Consider the following 27,246-nt stretch of genomic DNA (forward strand, 5'->3'; position numbering starts at 1 on the left):
GCCGGGGCCGCCGCACTGACGGGGCTTCAGGCGGGGACCGAGCTCCCACGGCCGGGACCGAGCTGCCACGGCCGGGGCCGCCGCACTGACGGGGCTTCAGGCGGGGACCGGGCTCCCACGGCCGGGACCGAGCTGCCACGGCCGGGGCCGCCGCACTGACGGGGCTTCAGGCGGGGACCGAGCTCCCACGGCCGGGGCCGCCCCAGCCCTCCGCGCTAGGCGGTGACGCGGCGGGGGCGGGCCCGCGGGGCGGGCCCGCGGGGCGGGCGGGCCCTTTTCTGGCCGTGCCCTTTTCTGGCCGTGCCCTTTTCTGGCCGTGCCCTTTTCTGGCCGTGCCGGGCGGCGGGGCCGCACTCCGGCCGGGCCGCGGCAGCCCCGGCGCAGCGGTGGCGGCTCCTGGCCCCGGGGTTATGCGCAGGGGCGATGTTCCTGCCGGCCGGCGCCAGGCTCCTCCCGCGCTCCGTGCGGAGCTCCTTCCTCCTCCTCCTGCTGCTGCTGCTGCTGTGTCCCGGCGGCGGGAGCGCGCCGCGCCGCCGGCCCGCGGGGCCGCCCGTGGTGCTGGGTAAGAGCCGGGGGGCGGCGGGGCGGGCGCTGCGGGGCCGGGCCGGGCCGGGCCGGGCCCGTCGGCCCCGTTACCCACCCCCGGCGGGGCGGGCGGGGGCCCGGGGCGCTGCGGGCTCGGCGCGGCCGCGGGGAGCAGCGCCCGGCTCCGCGGGGTCAGAGCCCGCACCGGGCGGCGGCCCCGGCCCGGCCAGCGGCGGCGGGTCGGGGCTGGGGCTGCCTTGGCCTGGCAGCGGCCGGGGCACAGACAAGGCTCGCTTTAATACGCTTCGAGCTCATTAAGTAACACCAGAGCATCCCTGCTTAGCACTTTCCTCTCTATGAACCTTTTGTGAAAGAGGTTGGAATGATACGTGGAAAGAGGAGTGATTGGGTGTTCCAGCAGTCGAATTGCCAAATTAAAAAAAAAGAAAAAACAATCACTTCATCATGTAATAGGAAAAACGAGTATTTGTTGCTGGCCTGTGGTTTCACCTGTTAACACAGAATAGTTTATGATGAATATGCAGTTAATATTAATATAATAGATAATAAGTAATATTTGTTAGGTGCTTTTTTGTATCCATTGGTAATAAGATGTAAATAAATTTTGAATGTTTCAATAACTTGTCTACTGAAACTGTAATTCTTAAGCATTCTAAGACAGCAAGTGCATTTGGTGACAGTAATGTCAGTAGCCAGTCCAGTGAATATATTCAGCATGCTCATGTTCTTATTGTTGATATATCTTGATGTAATGGGGGAAGAAAAACTGAGAAGATGGGGAAAGTGCCATGTTGTTCAGTTCAGTCTCCATTTCCTGATAATAATTTAGGCTCTGATGGTGGCTTTGTTACTACTGTTACAAACTTCTGACTTAGAAGGGCAAATTCTACCAGAGCATATTAAAAAATGTTATCTCAGGGCACAGTGTGTACAAATCCACAGTTCTTAACAGGCCTCTGAACTGAATGACAGGCTGTGGTTTGGAAGTAGAAACTGCAGAAGGGTGTCCTAAGAGGCAGGAGTTGAAACAGGAAAAGTTCTTTGAATTCTGTCTGAGGAGGCTAGAAACAATCTTTTATGCCATCTTTCCACTCTGTAGTGCTGCCAGGGCCTTGGCACTTGCTCCAGTGCAAGCTTCCTGATGACAGAGATGTTTTAGTTGCTGCTCTAACATTGAACTCTATCTGGGAAGGAATCAAAGGTTTAAAAGCAACTGGCAGAAAGGGTTACTGATTGTAGGAGTGTGGATTTACTACTGATAGATCTGCTGTAAGTATATATGTTCCCTAAGGATGGTTTTAAGAACTGTGGCTGACCTACATTTCCTGAAGAGACATTCTGGTAAATAGTGTGTGGCCGAGCACACGTTCATCCGGAGTGTTTTACAACAGCCTTTCTTGCTGTTACAGTGAATTTTCATCAAATGCTGCAGAACTTGTATCTCTTAGTGTTCTAGTCAGTCTCTGTATTTTAGAATTTGCTGGATTTTTTGCTGCCCAGGCCTCATGCTTCTTGCATGTGTGACATGTTAAAATAAGCTTTTTAGGAATTGCTCCGATGAGGATGGTGGAAGGGCTTATTAGAATCATTTAGGGAAACATTCTAAGTGCTGGCTTAACACAGGTTTTTGGGGGAAGGGAGAAAAACCCACATCACCTGGATACACAAATGAAAAAGATTTAGAGCTGTAAGTCTGCATTGTACAAGCCTGAGATGACTTCAGAGCCCATATGAGGTGGAAATACAGAGTTGATCTTCCTGATTTATCAGACTGGCATCTAGACTCCTAATTTCTCATGTAAGGTCAGTTTTTAAATAAATTTTTATCTTATAGTAAACAGGTGCTCATGATCAAAACACACTCTTGATCTGTTTGGAGGTTAACACGCCTCAGTAGAAAGGGGAATTAAGTTTTGTCATACTCTGTGTGTGGCAGGATGGCCACCTGATCTTAAGGAGTAAAGGAAGAAGAAATGCTGTTTAAAGGAATGTTGTCAACATAGTGATCACTTCAGAAATGTTTTGGACCAGGGATGGTCACAAGACCCAGTATAGCTTGCTCTTAAACTTTTTGTGGAATGACCCCACTTTGCAGTTGCAATCTATGCTTACCCAAGTAACAGAGGGGAACTAGAGCAGAATCTTGCAAAATATGGAGTGTTGCTTATATGTGGGTAACTTCTGTTCTGCTGCCCAGGTACTGACAAAACTGCTGCTTCGAGGAATCTCACATCTGAAAAGAGCTGAGCATCAATACAGCCTTGTAACTCTTGGCCAAAGTTGTGATAGCAACAGCTCTCAGATTTGGAGAGCCCCAACCGGCTCAGGTGGTTCTGTGGAGCAGCTGTGCCAGTCTAGCAGTTCCTTGGTCCTCACCCAGCTTTCCTGGTACCTATTTTTTGGCCACTTTGTGGAGTCCTTTGTCTTGCTAAAGCATGAGGAAATAACCTGATGAGGAAGAAGTGATTAATTTTGTAGTTGAATTATTTTAATGGAGGAGCTGGCACAAAGAACGTGGAGAGTGGCACCACATGGCTTGGATTAGGCTGCTTTAACCTGGTCTGTGCACCCTCGAGGTGCTTTAGTAGCCGGGGCCACTCTGCCTGGAGCTCGTGTTCACTCATACCAAGGGAGCAACACCAGGGACCAAATTCTCATGGGTAGTAACTGACAGCAAAATACTGCAGTGCAACTGCTCAGTTTTCTGAGATTTAAATCAAAAAGCAGTGAGGTATATTTATATAATAGTAACATTGGAGAAGAAGAAGAAACAGGTGAAAGTCAAAACCTTACTTATAGAGCCTGCTTGAAGGCCTGATATAAGGCACAGTTCTCATTAAAACCTAAGGTGATTGTCTCAGTTTCTTTTCCCAAGTGTTTTGGGGGAAAAGAAGACTAATTATGATACTGACTTACTTTTATGCCTTTTAAAAAATGTTTTCTATTTAGCCAGGATGATGTAATCATACAGAAAAATCTCCTTTAAGAACCAAAATAACCCACCGAATGCTTCTGATCTACTAAAAATGTATATTGCATATATTCTGTGCAATTGCTTCTGCATATCTGCTTTATATTTAGATGTACTATAAGTTTTTACACTTATCAGTTTGGTGATGTTAAACAGGCTTGTCTTTAATGTTTGTGGCAAGTAGTTTTTGTGGCTGTTCTTCCTCCTTCATTCTCTGATTTAGTCCATCAATAATCACTGCATACTATCTCGTGTCTTAGGCATTTTTGGAGCTAGTAACCCACCCTTATAAGATCAGTGTCAGATACACTGAACTCTTTACCTTTTAGAGCTGACACAACACAATAACTATATCAATGTTCTGATACCTTCTGCAAACAATTTGTTAGGTACTTGGCTAAAGTTTTCTAGAAAGACACCTAAATGAAGTTTGTTAATAATTGATTTACATGCAAAGGAGCTGTGCCTGTGAATTCCTGCTGACTGCTAATTGAGCTGTGTATGTTTGTATGGTCAGCTGGCTCGATGTCAGGAGTGATTTAAATGTTTATGCCTCATGTGATCCAAGGTATCTGGAAGTATCATGTGAGATGTTGTTTGCTTTCTTGTTCCTAATTTTAAACAAGGCCTTTTCTGTGGAAGTCCATGGAGTGTATGAGCTGCTTCAAGATGTTCTCAAAGACCTGTAGTCAGAGTTTAAAATTAATTTTCCTGTAAAGTTGCTTCATTTTGAAGTAAGACTAATTTATAGAACCAAAATGATGACAGTTATTTGAGGAAATAATGCTGGTTAAAATGTTACAATAGTTGATAAATACCCAAAGGCTTTTGCATTTCAGATAAAAGTAGTAAAAAAATATCAACTGCTAGCCTTCTTTTTTCTTTTTCCCCACATGAAAAAATATCCTAGCTCCCCGCCCTGTTATTAAATAGATACCTTTTTTTTTCCTTAGGATCCTCATATTTGGACATTTGTTGAATGATCTTTGTTATCTGAGCAGTCAGTCTTAAGGCAAGTCACTTTTGAGATGCAATTTTCTTATTGTCTCTTAGTGGGAACTGTGAATCTGTCATTTAGACTTAAGGATAGTGATAGGCAGGAGTAGGAATGTATCCTAAAGCTAATTACTGCAATTCACAGTCTGTTACCTCTCTTAAACTCTAATTAGATATTTCTAATCAGCTTTTCTATGCAGTTTAATAATATAAAAACACATCTCAGAGGGAGATCTACTGGTTTTGTCAGGACATATGAGACCAAAAAAATAGCTAGGGATACTATGAATATTGGAAGTGAATTTGGCTTATTGATGTATTAGAGTGAGTTTTGTTGGGGTTAGCATCTTTGTGAGGAGGATGTACTAGAACTGCTAGAACACCAAATATACCAAACTGATAGAACACCAAGTTTCTTATGGAAATACTTTTCTCTGCTGAATAAGAAATCGAAATTTTCCAAATGTTTGCAGCTCTGAAATTGACAGAGGAATTACACAGCTGCAAATTAGGGAAGCAGGGTACTGTTTAAGATTTTGTCTTGGACATCCAGTCTTAACTAGTGCTGATATATTTTGCAGAACTTCAAACAGGTTATTTTGGAGTCAGTGTGCAGCCTTTAAACAGAACTTTTAGAACTTTAAAAGAAAAAAGGTTTAGAAAGTGCACATATTGGTAGATGAGAGGAGGAGGAGAAAAATTGCATACAGATTGCTCTGCCTGCAGGTTCATCCTCTGTATGGTCTGAAAGCAAAGGGAAACATGTTTTTCTACTGCTTTCAAATTCCATCACTGCTTCCAAATTCCACCAGAAAATTTAGAAAGCTATGCCCTTATCCTCAGAATTAATCTTCAGTGTAATATTTTTTAACCTGTTACTTATAAAAAACCACTAAGTAGTTCTCCAGCCAAAATGTAAATCATTAACACTGTTAAACTGGTCAGGTTGAAGGCTGAAGATCTTGCGTGTTTTTTTCTATAATCTCAAAACTAAAACTTTGTATTTTGTTTCCTATAGGTTCATCACAAAGCATCTTCAGTTTGCAAAGTATACTTTAGAAAATAAAAATGCCCCAGTGTGTGAGTGATAGTGATTAGCAGCTTCACTGTTAACATGGAAATGTCAACATGACAAAAACATTTTTGTTAATCCCTGCTTTACAAACAAACATGCATCATACTTGTATGCGAGAATTTAATTTTTAGCTACAGTATTTATCTTTGCACAGGTAGAACTTGTCCTTTATCTTTTGTTTAGAATTGAAGAAATTGCAATTTTTCATCTTGTTTCTTATCATCCCTTGAGTAAAATCAGTATGTCATGTTTCTCATCTCGTGTCCTGAGTTGGACACAGGAGCAGAGAAGCTTGAAGATAAAATATCTTAACTAAATGAAAGTTGCAGTTAATCTATGATCATTCCATTAAGTCCAAGTGAGACTTTGTACAGTATCCTGTTTTCAGTGCTTTGTTGATAGATGTATCTTGATTATAATCTGAAACTTCTTCAGCTGCGAGTTTGCCCTACTCTGAGCAGGAGTGCTTGTGATTGATTTGGTTCAGTTTGGAAACCTCAGCAAGTTCTCCAAACTCTAATACCCCAAATGTTTGTCTAAGACTTTGGAGGGTATCTTTGCTGGAAGAACTTTATTTTTACCCAAGGAAGTGAGATTCCAGACTAGAACAAAATGTCACTCTTCTTTGTTTTGCATTGAAACTGAAGACAAAATCAACCTGTTATGTCCTTGGCAGGTCTGCTGCTGAAACTGGCCAGTCATGAAAGATTGATATAAATAGAATTATGTTCTGTTCCTTTTCCAATTAAAAGCACTGATACAGCAGAGGCACGAGACTGGAACAAGTTGTTGCCTTAGTTTTCTGAGCAATTACACAGTAGGATTTTTGCGAGGTTACAAGACTGAACTTCAGTAAACTTTCTAGGGTGTGATGCAATGCTGTAATCTCCCTTACTATGCTTTCCAGTATATCAGAGTCCTTGAAATATTACCTAAAATAAACCATGGTCAGCTACTGGGCCTCTTAACATTTCACTTAAGGTGACAAAAATAAAGCTCCTGAAAATCTAATGAGAAAGTAGAGGTAGTTAATACAGAAATCCTGAGGTACATCTCATGGGGAATAACCTACTGTGGTTGGAGGTTGTAAGAGTGTGGTTATCTGAAGTTTTGGCCTTTTTCAGTTCTGCAATAACTTCTTTTCTAAAAGCACATCTGGTTTTCCACTTAAATTAGGCATTCTGCTAAAAGATATTAGCTCCTTCCTTAAACCATTGCTAAGTATCGGTGTATTGTAGAACTCAAACTGATTTGATTGTGCAGTTTACTGGGGAATAGGGGGAACAAATGTACGGGTAGACCTGCATTAAAAAACTTCAAAACTAAACATTGACAAGCACACCCTAAAAAGGGGGCTTTGTGGACCTGAAAGGAGTGGAGGGAACCCTTAAGAAGTGTCTAACTTCTAAATTTTTTTAATACAGAAAAACTTTTCAGTTCCTGGTATGTTTTTGTCTCTCTGGTTCTTGAGGAAAAAATTACTAAACATAACAGAACGTAAGAAGTTTCTCTGGAAACGTGGTGCTGAAAATTGTTAGTATTTGTTTAAGACTAATTCTAATTTGAGAAAATATTTTCCATCTAGGGTTTAAAAAATAATGAAGAATAAACCTTAGTTAAAGGAATACTGACATGTAGTATATGCCTTAAGAAGGTGCAAATACCCAAGACCCTTTCTACCACATCTTACTCATGTAAGGGATCCAAAGGAAAAAAAGTTGCCAAAACCTGAATGTAAAAGATCTGAAATTGCATTTTTACATTGTTAGCCAGTCATGTCTTGTGTTGTGAAAGTCTGGTCTTATGTGAAGAAGTAATATAAATCAGTCTTTTACTTTTTACATTTCTATCAAGTTGGTAGTTTGCAGGCAGCTGTTTAAAGAGAAGAAAGTTGTGCAGTTGTGATGCTTTGGAAAAAAATTTCTTTCGTAAAGATTCAGTTTGTACTTGAAAAAAACAGATACGTTTGGTAATGTCCTAGACAATCTTTTTTTTTTTCATACCCATGGCCTCACATGTTCCTTTATAGTCCGCTCTTTGAAGTTAGGAGCTGTTAATCAAGAATCATTCTACATGTTAATTTCTCAGCTTTAAAAATATAGAAATATTTTCAATGGAAAATGTATATGTAGTACCTTCTTATGTAGTATTTTTTCTCCAATTACAAAACCTGATGGTGTCTCTGGGTGCAGTGATAATGCACATAAAGGCTACAGTATTTAGCTGTGTATACTGCAATAGAAAATGTTATATGCTTTAATTAACTGTCTCCTTTTTATATCTCTCTCGCCTCTTTTTATTTTTCAGTTCCAGGGGACTTGGGTAATCAATTGGAAGCAAAGTTAGATAAGCCATCAGTGGTGCACTATCTCTGCTCTAAGAAGACAGACAGTTACTTTACACTCTGGCTGAATCTAGAATTGCTGCTGCCTGTCATCATTGACTGTTGGATTGATAATATCAGGTAAGATCAGAAATGTTGCTCTTTGCAATTACATCCTTTCCTTAGACGGGCATGCAGAATGACATGTTCCTTTAAATTCCTTTTCCAATTCAAGACCAGTGAGAGGAATGACTTGGAATTCTGCTGGCTAGGCTGACAGGATGGGTCTGAAGGTGTAGCTCTGTTTCATCTGAAGTAGCTGTAATTGCTGATGAGGAGCAGAGGCTCTCTTAGTTTCTTCCACTTTCTCTTCTACCACTGACTCAGTGTAGGTTTGAGCACTTGTTAGACACCTCTATGGCCTTATCTCAAGGAGGAGGTTTTCTATTCTTTTTTTTTTTCTTTTTTTTTTTTTGCCAAGCAATAGGACAAGAGGAAATGGGCAGAAACTGATGCAAAGGAAATTCCACCTGAAATATTTTGGTTTTAAAAATTGCCTAATTTAAAGCTTTAATGCTATTTCATAATTCAATCTACTTTATTAATATTCCTGTAAAAACAATATAAATATATGCATGAAAACAATAAATAATTAGCTGGTACAATTTAAAGCTATTGTGTTGGCATGTTGCTCTTTTATGAATGTACTGAGCTGTTGTAAAGCAGTCTGCTTTGTCTTGCCCTGTGCCTTATGGATTAGAGAGATTTTTGTTAAGAGATTTGTGCATCAGTTTAGATTCTATCTAGGTGCAAAAACTTGCATTGAGAAATGGCAATTGTATTGATATGGTACTAAAAACAAACCAACCCTCAACTATAATGATAGGGACGATTAAAGAAATAAATTCCTGACTCAATGCTCCAGATTCTTCACATCCTAAGGTGATCTGAAAAATATTTACACAACACTCAATACCTCAGTATGTTTCCTGAGGTGCTAGTTGTTATTGATCAGGAAATAAAGTATTCCCTTATGCTCATAGGGGTGTTTCTAGTTAAGTAGAAATTATTTTTTTAGGTAGGTTAATATTTTCTATGTCTGATTTAATAGGTATTTTCTATCCTACTGCCACATTACTATCCTCTTTATAAGTTTTTTCCATTTTGTGTCTTGATGCAAAGTCAAATGGTGTAGAACTATGTCAAGTAGCTTATATTTGAAAGGTGAAGTTCAGTCACACTTCCATATATTCAGTTTTAGAGAGACAAAAAGTCTTAGATTCTGCACATGAAACATTGAAGTAATTAAAGTAATTGTTTGCACAGTATAATCTCTTAGCCATGAGAGTACTCTGACAATGTCTGCTTGGGTTGGGCTTTTTCCTCCTTCTGAGTAACAGCACTTAAAGTTCTTGTACTGCACTCAGAATATAAGGCCCAGTGTAATTGAGGGCTGTCGTGTGGCAATAAAACATGTTTCATGCTTTGTTTAATTGTTTTTCTTCCCCTCCTCCCCAGGTTGGTATATAATCGAACAAGTAAGATTACAGAGCCACCAGATGGAGTGGATATCAGAGTCCCAGGGTTTGGGCAGACATTTTCCTTGGAATTTCTTGACCCAAGCAAAAGGAGCGTTGGTATGTACAGGCTGTGTCTGGAGTGCTTTGTCATTGGAGGGTTTTTCTAGTTTGTCTTTATGCAACAAGCTTCTGGAATGTGTTTTCAAATTACAGTTCTGTGAGCTCACTTGGCTTTTAAGAGTTTTCATTGCATTGTATTGTTTCATTTGTTGTGTGGCCTGATAGATTGAGACAAGAAGATTCAATGTTATTTAGTGTTGTGTCAAATCTAAGTTTGGTGGATGAAATCTGAGTAGGCATATTAAGGACAGATGCTTTCTGAAATTGAGATGGGTTGAGTAGAAAATTCAGTGACAGAAGCTTGACAATCAAAACTGAAATAAAAGCACAAGTTCTGAGTAAGATATTCTTTGGCTTTAGGAATGGGTTAATGGATTGGGAGATATGGTACCAGAATGTTTAGCTCCTTGTATTTTGCTGGTGTCAGAATAACTATATAATTGCATTTGTGCTGCAAATTTCTGCTTTTTGTTTGGTGCTTTTGTAGAAGTCATATTTCAGAAAACACTGAGTTTGATAAGCTTTTGTGAGTTGTTGTTTGCTGTGGCTGAAGACTGGATGAGTTGAATAGTCAGTAATGCACTGACCTTGACATGATTCATAGCATGGATCTGTTCTTTAAGGGCAGTGATGTGCTTAATGATCTGCACTAGGTCACTCTTACACCTAGAACAGAGCTATGATTCAATTCTCCACTTGAGGGACTGTATGAGAAACATTCAAGACTAACAAATGAAGTTCTGCTTAAAACTTAAATATGTCTCTGATGTTCAGTAGACTGTTCTGACACAGTTACTGGATGCATTTAGTCCTGGTAACACTTAAATTTCCAGTGTCAAACCTTGCATTAAGTAGCATCTTTCAATAGTCAGTCTGCAATTGACAGTCTGTTTCCCTTTTTGCTATTAAAGCTTTATAGTCCATTACCCCAGGGATAAAAAAATAGTTTTGGGGTAGTTTCCAGAGTTCTGCCCTGGGGTACAAGAATAAACGTTGGTGAAGTCCAGGCCAACTGTTACTCCCTACCTGTTGTTCATTTGCAATCAATAAAAGCTATGACTGATGAAAACCCTTCAAAAATTATTCTGTTGCAGTTCAAGGGTAAACTTTCCTTTGCATGTACTACATTTGGCTGCCGAAATGTTTGAGATGTCAGCCATCTAGTAAGAAGTTTTAATAGTGATAGTCTCTCAATTTTGGGGGATAGTGAGCATGACTCATTTTGTTTAATGTGCATGCAGCTTTCTAGATTGTTACAGGCAAACTGCAGGTTTAATGTGTACATGTGGTGTCACAGATACTGCCTCTGGAACTTTGTTTTGCAGTAGTGTCTGACAGCTGCTAACCTTGTTACTCTTCTGTTTCTCTCTTATCTGATATTTACAGGAAGTTACTTTTATATGTTGGTGCAGAGTTTAGTAGACTGGGGCTACAAACGTGATGAAGATGTAAGAGGAGCACCTTATGACTGGAGAAAGGCACCAAGTAAATAATATACTATTATTTTAACAAAATTTTAACTCTCCTAGCCAGCAAATAACGTCATTTTTTTTATTTCATGGGGCCTGGGTACTCCTGGGTGCAATGTAAGCTCAGTGTTGTGGTTTCATTTTTTTTTTCTTCTTTAAAAAACTTGCTACTTTAAACTTGCTTAAAACCAGAACAAAACAGCAGAAAAAACCAATTTCGTTAAAGCATGTGCACACAAAATTCCTAAGGTCTGCATAATTATTTCTGTAGACAGTTCAACACCACGATTTAAAAGCTTATTTTTTTTTTAAAGCCCAGCATTCACAATTAATAATTATCACTGTGTAATCTGTATTTTTTAGATGAGAATAAAGACTATTTTGTGGCACTTCGCAAGATGATAGAGTTACTGTATGAGCAATATGGAAGCCCTGTTGTCCTGATTGCCCACAGTATGGGCAATATGTACACCCTCTACTTCCTGAACCGCCAGCCTCAGGATTGGAAGGACAAGTACATCAAGGATTATGTGTCACTGGGTGCTCCGTGGGGAGGAGTGGCCAAAACTCTCCGTGTGCTGGCTTCAGGTAGGTGCCTGGAGGCTTTGCCCTGCGCTGTGTGTGTAGTGCACAATGCTAACGAGACTCTTGACTCTAAGACTGCAGGATGAGGGTTTAAGGTACCATGAAGGAAAAAATACTTTTTTGTAAGCAATAACAGCTTGATGTTTCAAGCCTTGTAACCTAACTGTTACCTTTCATATTTGTGGGGGTGGACTTAGATTTCTCACATCCTGTAACAAGGAGTTTTCTCCCTTCTTGACCTCTCCTGACCTCTTTTGAGCAGATTGTTGTGTTGTTTGCTGTTTGGCCTGAACCCTTCTTTTTCTGTCCCTTCTGCCGCCAGCCTGATTGCTCTCTGATCAGTATGGCAATGCTACCAAGGACTCCAGAGCATTCAGTAGTTTCCGTTGATTAAAGATAACACAGCTGCTTGAAGTTAACATTAAAGGAAGTTTGTAGAGATGGTGGGGAACTGGTGTCCACTGTGTAAATGTCAGGTGAAAACTGTAACTCTACAGATTAGGAAAGTGAATCTTTGAGGTCTTGGGTCTTGCACACTGAATATGCCAGAGACTAAAATATAAAAAAATTGAATAAAGCAGCATAATGTATTTCACTAAGTAACTGAAAGTGACTGATGGAAAATGTTCACTTACCCATCATGAGATACCATAATTACATCATGTGCTTTGACATTTAGTTCTCAATGTTTCTGGCTTGGTTTTGGAGTTTGTTTCTGACCTGTTAGCTTTGGATATCCACTGTCTTCTTCCTAATCAAAGCTGACATAAATTTGACTTCATCAAAATGCAAAACACACAGTGAGAGTCAGCCATGCATGGTCAAAGCAAAGAATACTTTGCTTAGCAAAGGCATTTGATTCTGAGCAGCAGTGCACTGCTCCATTACTAATTAGAAAATTTGACTCAATACAAACACCCAATTTACACATTGTTAAAACTGTTGAAATGTCACTGTAAAAATTTATTTCCCTTTTCCCACAGGCTTTGTCTGACATATTTGCTTGCCATTACAGAAATGGCAAGAAGTGAACAATGTTAATATCACCTTCATAAAATTATACTATTATATAAAATTCCATAGTCCCATATCTCTGTTGGCTTAAACTTTTGAGCTTTATACCTTGTCTATGCTTTCTAATGCATCTCAAGCAAAGGGGCTAATTCTACTAATGCATAATGAATAGCTAAATTTCTACTAAAATTAAGTCAGTCATATTTTTACCTGTGTATCTGCTGTACTAAACTTCCATGTTTTTGAGCAGAAATTTAACAATCATATGGGAAAGTTACATGGGCAAACATAGTATCAGAATGTACAGGTTTAAACTCTTTGTCTCAAATATCCACCATGGTAAAGCACCACCATCAGCCCTTAGACTGCATTAGTCTATTTAAGAGTTTCTAAAGTTATCAGAGTTAGTATGCTGAAGAATTGTTGCTTTAAAGGAAAATACTGCATTTCAGGAGGAAAGGCAAGGCACTGTATGAACGCAATCTTTCTGCTCCCATTCCTGTTTATAACACATGATAGCAGGAACTTCATGTCAAATCCCCAGCTGTGTTATCAAAGTGGTAAACAGTACACAGGTGGAATTGTTTTCTGGAGATTTCTGTGATACTTTCAGCTACTTGTACATGAGCTTTGCTGGATCCCATTGCACTGGGCAAAGACACAAAGCTCACAGTGGTTTGTTTCTGTTGAAAGGTTGAAATGTTAAGTGTCTTCCTTGCATCTAATGTTTTGATATTGTCTGCTGACTTAAATGTGGTATTGGCCGTCCTGTACTTCTTCACTTAGAAGAAAAGTAAAGGATTTGAGAAGCACTTAGAAACAGTGCTGTAAGAGAAGGCTGGGATAGCCAGGTTCTGTGTTTGATTATTCTGCTGGAAATAAATCTTGTACACATTCCTTTCATTGTTCAGTTCAGAACTTGGGCTTCCTTTGCTGAAAACTGCCAAGCAGTGTTCAGCACATTAGTGGTGAGAATGCACAGTGAAGTTGTTACACCACACAGTATCATGAGACCCATTTTTCAGGACCTTTGTGATTCTGGCTGTGCATTTGAGTTTTCTTTACCTGTTTCAGACTAGCAATGTCTCAATATAGTCCTCCTAAAGATGGCTTTACTGTGCCTTGCTGAAGCAATAGTGCCACCCCATGGAATTGAAAGAGCACCAAAGTATATTTTTCAGGAATAGTGGTTTCAGTTGCAGCATTTCAGTTTTTATAGGATGGTTGACCTGGACCACTACATGCTGTAACCACCTGGAAATAACGGAAAATAAAATTCAAAGTTCAGCTGGAAAAAGAATTGAGGTGTAACAGCCACTGTGATAATGAAAACAAGGAATATAAACTCATCTTTGTCTCAGGGTTTTGTTGTGGTTTTTTTTCTTGGTTTTTTTTTTTTTTTTTAAAAAGCAGCTTTTGTGAAGATGGAAGAACAATTGTTAAAACATGCAGAAAGGTGCATATAAATTATCCCTTATTGATGTGTTAAAGGCATTTATTTCAGTAATTCATCAACTCATATTTAGATCTTGGAAGTTATTAAAAGTCAGTTTGCAGAAGTTAATTTACGAGACAATCATAAACAAGAAAAACTTTTCAAATTGTCACTGTAAGCCAGGGGAACAAACTTATTATTCATGTTATCACCATGAGTGCTAGTAATTGGTGCTGATTAAGATTGATGTCTTGCTTTACGGATAATGAAATTCCACTTTTTTCTTTAAGGTGACAACAACAGAATCCCTGTCATCAGTTCACTCAAGATCAGAGACCAGCAGAGATCAGCAGTTTCCACAAATTGGTTGCTCCCCTACAACTACACGTGGCCTCCAGACAAGGTGTTTGTGAGCACACCCACAGCTAACTACACGCTCCGGGATTACTGGAAGTTCTACAGGGACATTGACTTTGAGGACGGCTGGCTGATGAGGCAGGACACGGAGCCCCTGGTGTACAGCATGACCCCGCCCGGGGTGCGCATCCACTGCCTCTACGGCACTGGCGTGGAAACCCCCGACTCCTTCCACTATGAAAGCTTTCCTGACAGAGAGCCCAAGATTTTCTACAGCGATGGGGATGGAACAGTGAACTTACAGAGTGCCTTGCAGTGTAGAAAGTGGGTGGACAGGCAAAAACAGGAAGTGGTGATGTTCGAGCTTTCAGGAAATGAGCACATTGAAATGCTGTCCAATGATACTACTATCTCCTATGTGAAAAAGCTGCTCTTTGATTTGTGATAACCTTGTGTTGATAGTTATTGCCTCACCTGTGATGCCTTCCCTTAAATATGGGGAAATGCCTTTTAATCCCTTGATATTTAGATATTTGAATTATTTATTTTGCTTTTTTAAAAGGTTGTTTTCAAGTTGCTTGGTATTCTAAATGATTGTTCGTCTCTGATTTGTGTTCATCATGCTTCATGGTATTTTCACATTCTGAAGATTTTGTCAAATATGCATTTTGGTGCCTCTGGTGTTGTGTCCAATGGTCATACAGACTTTCATTTGGAGATTGTGCGCTCCCTTGCACATACCACATGTAGTATGGATCCCAGAGTTCCTCTGTGTGGTCTTTGCAGGTTTGGAGTGGAAGGCTAGGAAGGATGGAAATTTTGAATGCCCAAAGGAATGGTATTAACAATTTGACAAACACAGCAAGCATATTCTGATCCACAGTTCCCATTGGATTAGTTTATAAATGTGCATATCTACTAGGTAAAATAGGGAAGAGGTCTGCCTGGAACTGTGCTACCATTGTTGCAATCCAGACTTTATTTATTACAGACAGTGGGGGAAAAAAAGATAGATGTGTGAAGTACTTGAAGCTTCTTTATTAGGTGCCCTACTGAGTTATTTTAGAAAGAGGAAATGGTTGCTCATCAACTTCTAGATTACCTGATCACATACAGTCTGGAGTCTGAGGAATTCTCAGCCTGTGCTTTACTTCTCAATGAGGGAATGAGGCTACACTGTGGTTGGTGCTTGTAATAACTGTAGCACAGTTATTGTGGAGTAGCACATCAATCAAAGCTAATTGAATACTGGCAAACAATCTGAAAGGTATAGAATTGCATTTCTGGGTGGAAAATGACTTCCTGTAGGGGAAATGATAATGGATGGTGGGCAGTATTTAAAGAAAAGTGAACTTCTGAAATGGAGTGGGGAATGAAAGCCAGTATGGAGTATAAACCTTGTTCTCAGTTGAATCCTTTGGCTCTGATCCACTTGCCTGACTAAGCAGTGATTAGATCAACATTGCATTCCACTGAAAAGAAATTTTTTGCTTTAGGACTAAAAGTAATTTTCCATAGATTACAAGTTTCATTTTTGCTGTTTGAAGAAGTTGGGACACATGGTTCCTTAAATGTTTCTATAAATTGCTGAACATGCAGTTTTGCAATTTCCTACGGTGTTGTTCTACTCAATGTTCAAATAGTAATTTCACCTCCGACCTCCACAGAAGTGCTGGCCTAAAGGCCATCATATTTACCACTTTGATTACAGAAGTCCTGTTGGAGAAATAGTTATACGCAAAAATTCTTTCTTGCTTGCTTTAAAACCAGTCACCCAGTTAGACAGCACTTAGTTTTCTAAAAATACAGCTTTGAATGCTTTCAAAATGCTAGGTTCTCCAAGAAAATTATTTTTAAGAGTTGCAGAAACTCATTGAACTATTAAGGATTAATTACTTAAGAAACTGAATATGTCTAAAGGCTAAAGTTTTAACTATTTTGGTAGCATGCCTAAAATGTTTTCTGCCACTGGATGTATCAATAAGAGCTGTAGAACTGATGGGCTTGAACTATTGATATTGTACAATGGAACAGGAGGTAGTTTTAAGACTTTAGTTTTAATTCAGAAATCTCTTGTTAATTCAAAACAATTTGAACTAGGGTCATCAACAAGCTAATTATTTTACTAAATTTTAACTTTCTTATGTAGCTTTATTTCCCCCTCTGTATTTTTTCCTAATGCTTATGTTGAGGGAGTGTAGACATTTTCCTGATTTTTAAAATGGATCATTAATCTTGTCCTCACTTGCCCAGTACCCTACAGTCCAGCAGCAAAATTGCCTGGACTTTTCCTAAGTACTGAGCCTTTGCAATGTGTAACTGCTGAAATGAAAAAAACAAAAACAAAAAACCAACACCAATCAACCTAAACAACCAATTCCCCCAAAAGAAGAAGCTCTACAACAACAAGGAGGGGGAGAAAAAGCCCCCAACCCATCTTGAGAAAATTGTCCTTTAGCCATGTGATTTATTTTATGCAGGGCTTGTCAGCTGGATAAGCTTCAGGCTTGTGTTCCAAGATTGCTCGAAGATGATAGAGCTCTTCCTTGGTCTGACTCAATTTTTGAATCAATGGCTATTTGAATAAATTACAGAAAACATAAAATCACAATCTATTTCTTGCTGAAGGAGAATGTCTGTTAATAAGCACTGGACTGAGTGGAGCTGGAGGCTGTATTGCAGGATATCAACATAGACATCAAGGGCTGAAAAATGACAAAGCAATGTAGGTAAACAATTCTTAACCTGATCTGGAGAATGTTTGTAAGATTCATTTGGATCCTTACCCATTAATCAATAGCATTTTCAGTCTCATAGCAAGAATTTAGCTGCAGGGTTTTTTTGTGAAGTTCCAATATACATGGTTCAAGAAATGCTTGTCCTTTTTGCTCTTCTTTTCTTTAGTACTTTTCAAATACAATTTTTGTGACCCAAAAGAGGAAAAAGGCACAAATTTTTTATTCTTTTCTAATTTTGGCAACCTAGTACTGTGTTGGAGATTGGTTGGCTGTATCTTTTAACCTGAGGATTTCTAAACCAGTTTTCTGTTAGTAGGCAAGCCTTGTGATAGTTAATGTGGTAAAATGAAGCTGAGGGTTTTTCAAGGCTTTTATTTGTTTGTTCTGTTGTTTGTCACTGTAAAGCCTTGTTGTACTGTTGTCAAGAAATGTGTGTCCCTGAGTCCTAAGTACTGTGTGAGAGCAAGAACAGTACCTCTGGTGCTCTTTGATTGCTTGTGGTGCATCTGCAGGCTGTAGTTTTATGTCCAGAAAGTGTGGGGTCTTTTTTCCCCCTAGCAAATGATTAGCAGCCCTTTCATTTGCAGTTTCTTGCAGGCTGGGATGCAGTTCTCGCTGAGAAGTGAATGCATTATTCCTGTTGCTGAAGTGGAAGCCCTGCACTGTGTGTGAGGAGTGGCTGCTCTCTGCCCCAGATCCCGTGCAGGGCAGCAGTGAGCATTGCTGTCAGACCTGCTGCAGCCACGGGCACTGAGCTGTCTCCTTCCTGTGGGGAGAGAGGTCTGAAAAAACTCTAATGAGAATGTCGCACTTTGATAAGAGGATTAACTCAGGTGCTTTGCCACACTGCACAGCTGAAGTCAGAATTCACTAATAATATCTTTTTTGTACCTAAAGCATTAATTATGTGTCTCCTTCCATATTTTTTACTTGGTTTTATTCTTCCAGGATATTTTCAGAAACCAAAACTAGTCTTGAGGACCAAATGTGTTTCTTATTTTTGGCAACTTGTAAAGAAAATGCTGAAGAAGCTTTCAGCTATCCTTGTAGTATTTCTGAAGAGGTTCAGAGTCACTATGTGATTTGTATAAAAGCAGAAAGCTTCAATAACTAGCAATAATTGCAAAGGATTTGCAGACCAAAGGAAGGAATATTTGGTATTAAGGTAATTCTTGGAGCACAGTGTGTTCAAGGCCCTCTTAAATTCAGGGAATGTTTGGCAATGACTTTGCTGCTCTACACTAACCAGTATTTTGTACAGAACCTATTCTGAGGCCTGGCCTTTTATATGTTCTTGTGTATAAATGTGTTCAATAGATTTTGAATATTTTATTGTCAAATTTGATAATATAATAAAGTTGATCTAATAGAGATTGTGTCCTATTGTGAATAATGTGCTGTCTCAGTTCTCAGAAGAAATGAAAATTGGGTGCTGTTTTTCGTCCTTAGAGATGGTTGGCATATCTCAAAGTAATTCTTGCTTAACCTCCCAAATGCACCTACTGTCTTGTGGTACATTTGGAGTTCACTCTTAATTGTTCTTGAATTTATGGAGGTGTGAGTGAGGCTACTCAATTTCTTTTTGCATTTTACTTGCTTGTGTTAAAAAACAAGTTCTCAGGATGCATTATAATTCAGGTAATTATTTTGAAATCAGTTCCTCAGTTGTGAAGTGTTTTAAATGCCTGCAGTTGCCTTTCTAGTGTTGGTTTCCAAATGGATCCACAAACCCATGCATGATGACCATACAGTTTTATAGTTGCATGAAACAATCTTTTTTCCAATTAGAAATAGTGCATTGTGGCTCTTAAGAGACTGTAATTCTAGGCAGTGACTCTGTGAACATGTGGGGTTTTTCTAACATGGTATTGACTGTAATAACAGTAGAGTGTTAGTGACTGCTGTTCCTCCCTGTGCCCTAGATGCACTATTTGAACATCTGTCCCAGTACAGATCTCATTGATGCATGCCTCAAGGCTTGTGACCCCATATGATTGCAGGAAAAAGGGGAATGATGCCTTCTTCCAGCTCCCTGTTAATATGGGGAAGGTCCTGCACTGAAGACATGTGCCAGTTCTTGCAAGAAGCTGGGAAGGCTGAGAGCACAGGGAAGAGGACAGGATGATAACAGACCTGGCAGAGTGGTGGAAAGCCATGAGAGAGACACGTGTGGGGTCTAATGCTGGAGCATAGATGGAACACTGGACTTAGCACGGCTTGTGCAACCTCCAAATAACAATTGCAGCTTGTCTGATGCTATTTTGCTGTGCCATCTTAAATTATTTTATTAATGATAGGATTGTGGTTTTGAGAAATGATTTTGACTTTCTCTTGCTTGAGTTGTGGCTTTCTTCTAAAGGTCTAAGTTAATAGTTTGCTTTGGTTTAAGACTAATGTCCTTTGTGGTCATTCAGATCAACAGGTGAGTTAAGTGGAATATTTAGCTCCCAAATCAGCATCTTTTAGGCAAAACCAGAATGTAGAATGAGCCCAGGAAATGCAAGAAATTAATATGCAACGTTTTACTAAAAATAGTGATGTTAAGTTTGTTTTAATGGTTTGTATATATATATGTATGCAGTAGAGGGCAGTAGTATATAAGTTACAGAGGGTTTTTAGGTAATGTTGAATGGCATCTCTGTTAATTTAACCTGAGAGATACAGGACTGCAGGGAAATGAAGTCCTGAGTTTGATATCCACAAAATGTTTCCTCTCCTGAAGCAAGATGTACATATGCAGACTCTGCTACTGGAGGAACTTTTTTCCTGTCTGATGTAAAAAGCAAGCAACTTCAGCTTGGTTCAAATTCGAGTAAAACGATCTAAGGTGTGAATTAGATATTCACTCCTATTTACATGCTCAGATAAAAAGACAAATTGGACACTACAACTACATGGATTGGTGCATAGTACTGTGATGTACAAAAGAGATCATGTATTTAAAAAGAAGTGCTGCAAATACTGTCAGCTCTGTTTTCCTATTGCACTGCTGAATAATGGATAAATCTTGTACCTCAAAGTTTTCACTTTGCTTGTAAGCACTGACTCACACCTAGTAACATTTTTGGGAAGGCAGATTTATTGACCAAGCTGTAATTCCATGTGTAACTAAAAATGTCACCTTATGTGAGTAAAATCAGCAAGACAGATGGTAAATTTGACTGCATGAAAATACTGGGCCTACAGATTAAGTATTTTCATCGCTATTAGTATTTTTGAGATTGTATTATATCTGAGGTAGTCAAAGAAGGATTTTAGTCCAGGTCTAAGCAGGTTAAGATGAGCCAGGAGCACTGCTGTTACCTTAGCTGTGCTTGCAGAGCCTTTGTACCTGTATTGAAAACAAAAGGCAAGATTACAATATAGGAAATCTCACTGAATGCCATTGTGACCAGTGAGATGAAAGGTGACAGTGGAATCTGTAAACAGGACTGGGAGACAGCACTGGCAAGGGGGGCAGTAATAAGGGGTCCTTGCTGATCCACATAATGAGAAATACTTTCAATGACCAAACCAAAGCATGTCCTGCAGCTGCCAAAACATGGACCATGCTTTACACAGTTCAAGTCTGGAAGGAGAAATTGTGTAGTGAATTGTTAAAGAGGTTTCAGTAGGTGTAAAATCATAAAACAAAGAATGATACAATCTCTGATATGTGTGATATCCTCACTGTGCTTGTAACTGCTTCAGCCTGGAGCTCTTGTGGTATTTCTAGATGCAGGAAATCTCATCCCTGTTTGACTCAGACATAGGTAACTTGTTCAAATTCCTCTAGGTGGAATCTAATCATGTGCCTTTAACTCCAAAGTTGTTCTCTTGTCATTAAACCATCTTCGGTCTGCAGATCATTTGCAAGTAAGGGCAAAGCAGCCATGCTACTCTTGTTAGTAATTTCATCTTGCTGAACTAACTCAGGGTTCCAAAGTCATTTGTCCCCTATGAAGGTGAATCCTTGTTTTTTCATCTACTGGTAAGTATATATTGCTTCACATTTTCCATGTTTCTATTATGTCCATTACTTCTTTTATGCCAGGCTATGATATGATGAACAAAAACAGAGCTAAAATAGGACATGACAAGGGGGAATGCCTTCAAATGGAAAGACAGTAGGTTAATGTTGAATATTAGAAAGAAATTCTTTACTGAGAGAGTGGTGAGGCACTGGTACAGGTTGCCAGGGAAGCTGTGGATACCCTGTCCCTGGAAGTGTTCAAGGCCAGCTTGGATGGGGCTTTGAGTGACCTGGATTAGTGTAAAGTGTCTCTGTCCATTGCAGGGGAGTTGGCCCAAAATGATCTTTAAGGCTCCTTTCAACACAAACCTTTCTGTGAACATGAAAGATTAGAAAAAACCACCAAATAGTCCATTAAAAAGTTCCTCAGTCTAGTTTTGGCTCCTAATCCAGTGACATGAGCCCTCTCCTCCTTGCCTTCAATTCAAACCTTTCCAACCAGGCTTTTTTCATTGAGCCTGAGTTTTTTTCCTTGCTTAAATGATGCTTAGATCTTAGCACCTAATGCAAAAATAAACCTTCCAAAGCCAAACACAACATGAAAATCTTCCACACAGACAGAAGCAAATTGTTGACAATCAAATCTTATGTTGATTCTCTTTTTGGAGAAAGAACAAATACTTCAATAATGGCAAATTACCTTAAAGAAACCCCAGTTTTCTTAGCAGGGATGCCTATACAAAGACAGCATTTAGCTCAGAGCTTAAGGGTGTCAGGAAATCAGAAAAGAGAATAGAAATGTCAGGCAGCAGGAAGAAGTGAGAGTCTGGGCTGGTAGAATGGTGTCTGTGGGGCTATGATGTATTTGTGTTTGTTTTTAAAATCTTCATCAAAGTACAAGCAAAGTTCTGACTCCATGAGAGAGAAGGAAAACCCATGTAGCTAGCTGGACTGCAGTTACTACATCAAAAATCTACATCCAAATCTACATAGCAAGAATTAACTTAAGGCTCCCTGGCTAGAAGAGTGTGATGTTGGTTTCCTAAAGATTGCAGCTGTCTGGGAATTCTGAAGTTATCAAATATTTTCACAGATCCGTGTATAGATCATGTGTCTTAAGAGAATGTTTCCTGTGAGAAGCAGCAAAGGATCTGGATTTACATGTGCAGATAGAAAACTTTGTCTCTTTTTCTCTAATTCCACTTAGAAGTAATTTAGCACTGCAGATTTCAGAGACCTCAACTATTCATGGTGAGTGACATGCCCAGCTCTGGCCTGTGCTTCAGCTCTGAAGATGTCTCAGTTCCCAGCTGAGGAGTTGAGACTCACCTAAGGACCACAAGTTTCACTGTATTTTGCCATTTTTTCATGTGTTCCATTTTAAGAATACAGACCATAGTTTACTTCATCTCCCTATTCAGACCAACCTGTGCAATAAATTCAAGGTCATTGTGTTATTCCTTTTCCAGCTGTTTTTGTTATTAACTTTCTGAGGAGGATTACTTATTTATTACCACTGAGACAAGGTCATAAACACACAAGAACAGTACTATACATCTCTAAAACAGAAGTATCACCTAATGTACACAAGAATTTGTCTCTGTTGGAGCTTAACAGTAGAACAAGACAAGTTTTATTACCCAATTCATATGTTTATGATCAGTCTAGAAGGATTCCATTTGTAAAGTAAAATTTATACCTTTTGTGATGATAACAAACATCTCATAGGATTTAGGTAAGGAAATAGTTGTGTCCATAGCAAAAGTTAGAGAGAGCTTTACCAAATTTATATTTTAAAATTGCAAGATTTTGTTAACCCATAAATTAAATCAATTTTGTCAATGTAATTATGATCTGTGTGATGTATGCCCAAGTGTGACCTACTACTAGCAAGTGTTTCTTTCAGAAGCATGAAACAGTGAGGTGCACAAGAAGAAATACTGCTGCTATGATTCTCTGTTTGTAGCCTCTGTTAAATATTTACATTGTCAAAGTTTTATTTAGTTTTTCAGCCAAATACAGTTTCTATAACACTAAAGGCTTAATATCACCCTATTTCTGTATAATGAAGCAGCCAGGATTTGGAATCAAACCTACATTAAAAAGTCATCTTATACTTAGTGAAAGGCTGGTTTTGGGAATAAATACTTAGCATCAGGACCTTAAGGAGCAAGATACTCTATTCCATTAATGTAAGATACTGTGCACTTACTCCTTTCAGAAAGGCTTTTGTAAATGCTAAATGTATGCTCAGTCAGTATTTTTTCCTGAATTTTCCAGGTCAAAAGAGTAAACAACTTAATTTGTTATTGTTTGTTGCTAGTATCTGTTTCCTATACTCCAATTAGTAAATTGAGAAATTAAACTGATTTGTCTGGTTTCACTAATGAATAGAAAGTGAATAGAAAGGTCAGGTTCAGACTGAGTTTTCAGAAAAGTACAAACATATGATCCATAAAAATACTTTCATTTACGAAGAAGTGGCAGGTTGAAAACAGGAAATGTCATATTTTTCTCTGCTGAAATTAATCAAGTTGTGATAAATAGGAGCAGTAGGGTTGAGATCTGACCTTACATTCCATCTGTTTTACTACAACAGCTCTGAGTTCCAGTTGCAACCAGGAACCAACACCAAAACAGACTGGGAAGCTCTGGCTGCCTTCAGCAAATAGGAGCAGGCTGTGGTGATTCCTGTAAGACACAAAACTGACTGAAGCAGCTCAGAGCACATCTTGAAAGCTCCTGAGACTTGTCACAAACTTTTACTGATAAGCTATTAATTACTCCTTTGCTGTTGTCATGTCATCCTTACTATAATTCTGTTATGAATTGGTTGCAGAGAAAGAACTAATTTTCTCCCAAGCTCTGTGTGTGTGTCATCAAGGCGAACAGTGAGTCAACATCAGAGCGAATTTGATTTCAGTGCTATTGTGGTTTAACCCTCTGCAAGGTCCTTCTTTCAAGATGCTGCATCTGGAGCTCTCCAGTCCTCAACACAGGACCACTCTTCTCTGCATTACCAATTGCCCAGAGTTGGTGCACAAACCTGTCTCTGTAGCAAAGTAAAAAATGATGAAATGCTTATTAATTCAAAATGGATGTAATGGGTAATTTCCAACCCACTGCACTTGTAGTTTGGGACATAGCTATAAGACTCATTTTCTTTTCTAAATAAGGCACCCTATTTCAAAAGGTGTGTGGGAAGCTATGCACAAATGCAGTCAGTAGGAATTTGTATGCTAAACTCCCACTTTACAGTAAAACGTCCTGCACCACAGGAGGTGGTATATAAGAGTGGGTGGGCAAACTTCAGAACAGAAGAAGGTAGTGAATAACTTGAAAATTTCTCCTTACTCTTTATTTATGTATTCAATTACTTGTCCCAGTTTTTACCTCCTAAGCACTCTTATTTTACATGGTTATTTCAAGGCTGAATAGAAGTGCCACATTCTTGATGCAAACCTGTCTTTACTCCCACTTCCTCTTTAAATTTGAGATGCAAAATTTTACTGAAACATGATGAACCAACTCCCAATGCAAGTTCCCAACCTAGCTTGCAGTTGTCAGTTATTATCCAGGATTCCCAAAGATGTACCACGATTCTGTTACCCTTGAATTTAAAGACATTCATATTTTGTAGACAAACAAGTCCTGTTGTGTTACTGTTTACATAAAACAGAAGAGATATATGGCACATATTGTAATACAAACTTTCATTGGTTGGGTCAAGAAATGCAACTTTTCTTTTTGGTCCATCCAGGTGTTAGAACTACCCCAGAACTGGCAAACAGAATGTTCATTGGTTAAAGTTAGACTTGCACTGGAAAGTCAACTACAGAAGAAAGCACATCTTCTAATTCATTACTGAATTCTCTATTTCTGGTAATTTGCAAATCTTCTGCCTGAAAAAAACCTATATTTAGTCCAGAGACTTATGATATCATGCTTTAAAATTAGCTTGTGACTTTTAAATCCAGTTCTAGACTAGCAGGGTTTCATTAGAGATGTTTCCAAAACTAGTAATTACCCTCTTAATGAGCCCTTGAAGATATTGTTTATATTTATAATTAGATTTACAGAGGACACTCAATCAGTTCAAACACAGCTGGGTGCATCATGCTGGCTGAGACAGTCAATCCACTGGAAAGTCCAGTCAGACACAATTGCCTTTTGACAAAGAGCACTGAGCACTGGTACCCTGCAATCTGCAAAGCTAATGAAAATGCTGCTGCTTTGCATATCCCACAATAAAAATGGTGAATCTCTGCTGGAGGAAAGATTTTTGATTTTTATTTTTTAATCAAGCTGACTTTCGTCTGTGGTCCTGCTGAGCTCTACTGTATTTGTGGATATTTGGGATTTGGTGTGGAGTAGGGGAGGAAGTGCTGTCTCATTCACTGAAATACTTAGCCCAAGGACAAGGTGGACTGGTTTCTGACTGAAAGAGAGTAGGTTAAAATCAAATTTTAAGATTAATTTTATTTGCTCCTTGAAGTCAGAATTCTTAGAACAACACATACAAGTCCACGATCTTATGGAAACTTTTTTAACCTACACCTGGTGGCCAGTCCAGAAATAATGGGGCAGAACACAGCACTAACTAAGTACAAATCTGCAAACCAGACATTACAGCAATTCCTAGTGTTCATTTCTATGCTGCCAATAATAAGCAATGTCTTTGCTCTTTGAAATCTAGAGATGTTAAGAACAGAAAAGTACTTATGTACCTGTCAGGGTGAACTGATAACTTGTAGAAGTACCTACCTGTGTAGTGCCTAATGTTAATTATTTTTTACTGTGTAATTTCTTTCATCTTCAATATAATTTTACATTGCTTTTCTGTGCTCCATTTATTTCAGTGCTTTTTCTATCCACAGCAAAGTTCTAACATAAAAACATGCCCATGAAAACTAGAGGAGCTCCATGGAAATTATGGTATTCCTTTTCAAACTGACTAATTTTCCTTGCATAACTGCCAGAAGATGATCTGGCAGAGCTAATGCATTGATAAAGATGGCTAGAATATGCAGTCAATAATGTATTTACACAAACTGATATTTGCTTTAAAAATTATTTTCTATAGTTAACTGCTACTATTGTCTTCTGCAGCTGGAAATTACAACAGGAAAGCTGTATGTTCCATTTTCTCTGTTAGAGTGAACATGCTCCTCAAGCACAGAAAGCAAAGTTATAAAGTTGTTAGTAACATTCTAATTTACTCTAGAATTTTACATAAGGTTCCTAAGGCTGACTGACAGAATTTTCTCCTTATTTTTAAAATAAAAATTAATTAAAAAATTAGGCTTCATCTTTGTCACCCAGCTGCAGCAGCATGTTCACACTCAATAATCTCCATTGCCATAGCAACACATGCTTGTCAGATCAGGGCTGAATTGATGCAGGAGCCTCCGTGCAGAAATCTGCTAATCCTTAGGTATGCAACTCTAGAATTCACTAGAATTTCTTTTTACTTTTAGAAAGGCAACATTGTTATGCAATACAAGATAAACATCTCGACCCATCTGGTCTGAATCTGTGTGATTTGCTTTCTAATAAACCAGAGTTTTGAAGTCCTTGATATAGCCAGAAACAGAAGTCCATTATTCAGGGGACAGATTTTCATGTAAATTGTAAATGGAAGTAGAGTCATAGATCATGCTGAGTTGGAAGGGACCCACAAGGATCATCGAATCCAACTCCTGGCCCTGCACAGGAACACCCCAAAAATTCCACCCTGTGCCTGAGAGCATCATGCAGATACTCCTCGAGTTGTGAGGCTTAGTGCTGTGATCACTGCCCTGGGGAGTTCCAGTGCTCAAGCTCGCTCTGGGTAAGAACCTTTCCCTAATATCCAACCTAATTCCCCCCCCGGCATGACTCCAGCCGCTCCCTCGGCTCCTGTCACAGCAAGAAGAGATCGGTGCTGTCCCTGCACGGCCCCTCCCGAGGAAGCTGCAGCCCACGAAGAGCTCTGCCCTCAATCTCCTCTCCGGGGGAACAAGCCAAGTGCCCTCGGCCACTCCTCGTATGGCTTCCCCTTATTTACCATTTAAATAATAGGACACAAACACTGGATCTCATCCTTTTCCCTTTGGAGTCAGCAGAAAGTCCTTCCCCCTTTTATTCTTTGTAGAAAATTGTTTGT

At 39.3% G+C, this 27,246-nt stretch overlaps 1 protein-coding gene across 1 annotated transcript; it reads left to right on the forward strand.

The window, feature by feature from the left end:
* The first annotated feature begins 302 nt into the window (after positions 1-302).
* Positions 303-18,520, forward strand: PLA2G15 (phospholipase A2 group XV). Its single transcript, XM_021535249.2, has 6 exons — positions 303-562; positions 7,896-8,052; positions 9,430-9,548; positions 10,938-11,036; positions 11,384-11,608; positions 14,345-18,520. Exons 1-6 carry the CDS (start codon positions 424-426, stop codon positions 14,854-14,856), a joined length of 1,251 nt encoding a protein of 416 aa, XP_021390924.2. The 5' UTR covers positions 303-423; the 3' UTR covers positions 14,857-18,520.
* Positions 18,521-27,246: the final 8,726 nt, after the last annotated feature.

Source organism: Lonchura striata, chromosome 13 (assembly GCF_046129695.1).
Source record: "Lonchura striata isolate bLonStr1 chromosome 13, bLonStr1.mat, whole genome shotgun sequence".
NCBI lineage: Eukaryota > Metazoa > Chordata > Aves > Passeriformes > Estrildidae > Lonchura > Lonchura striata.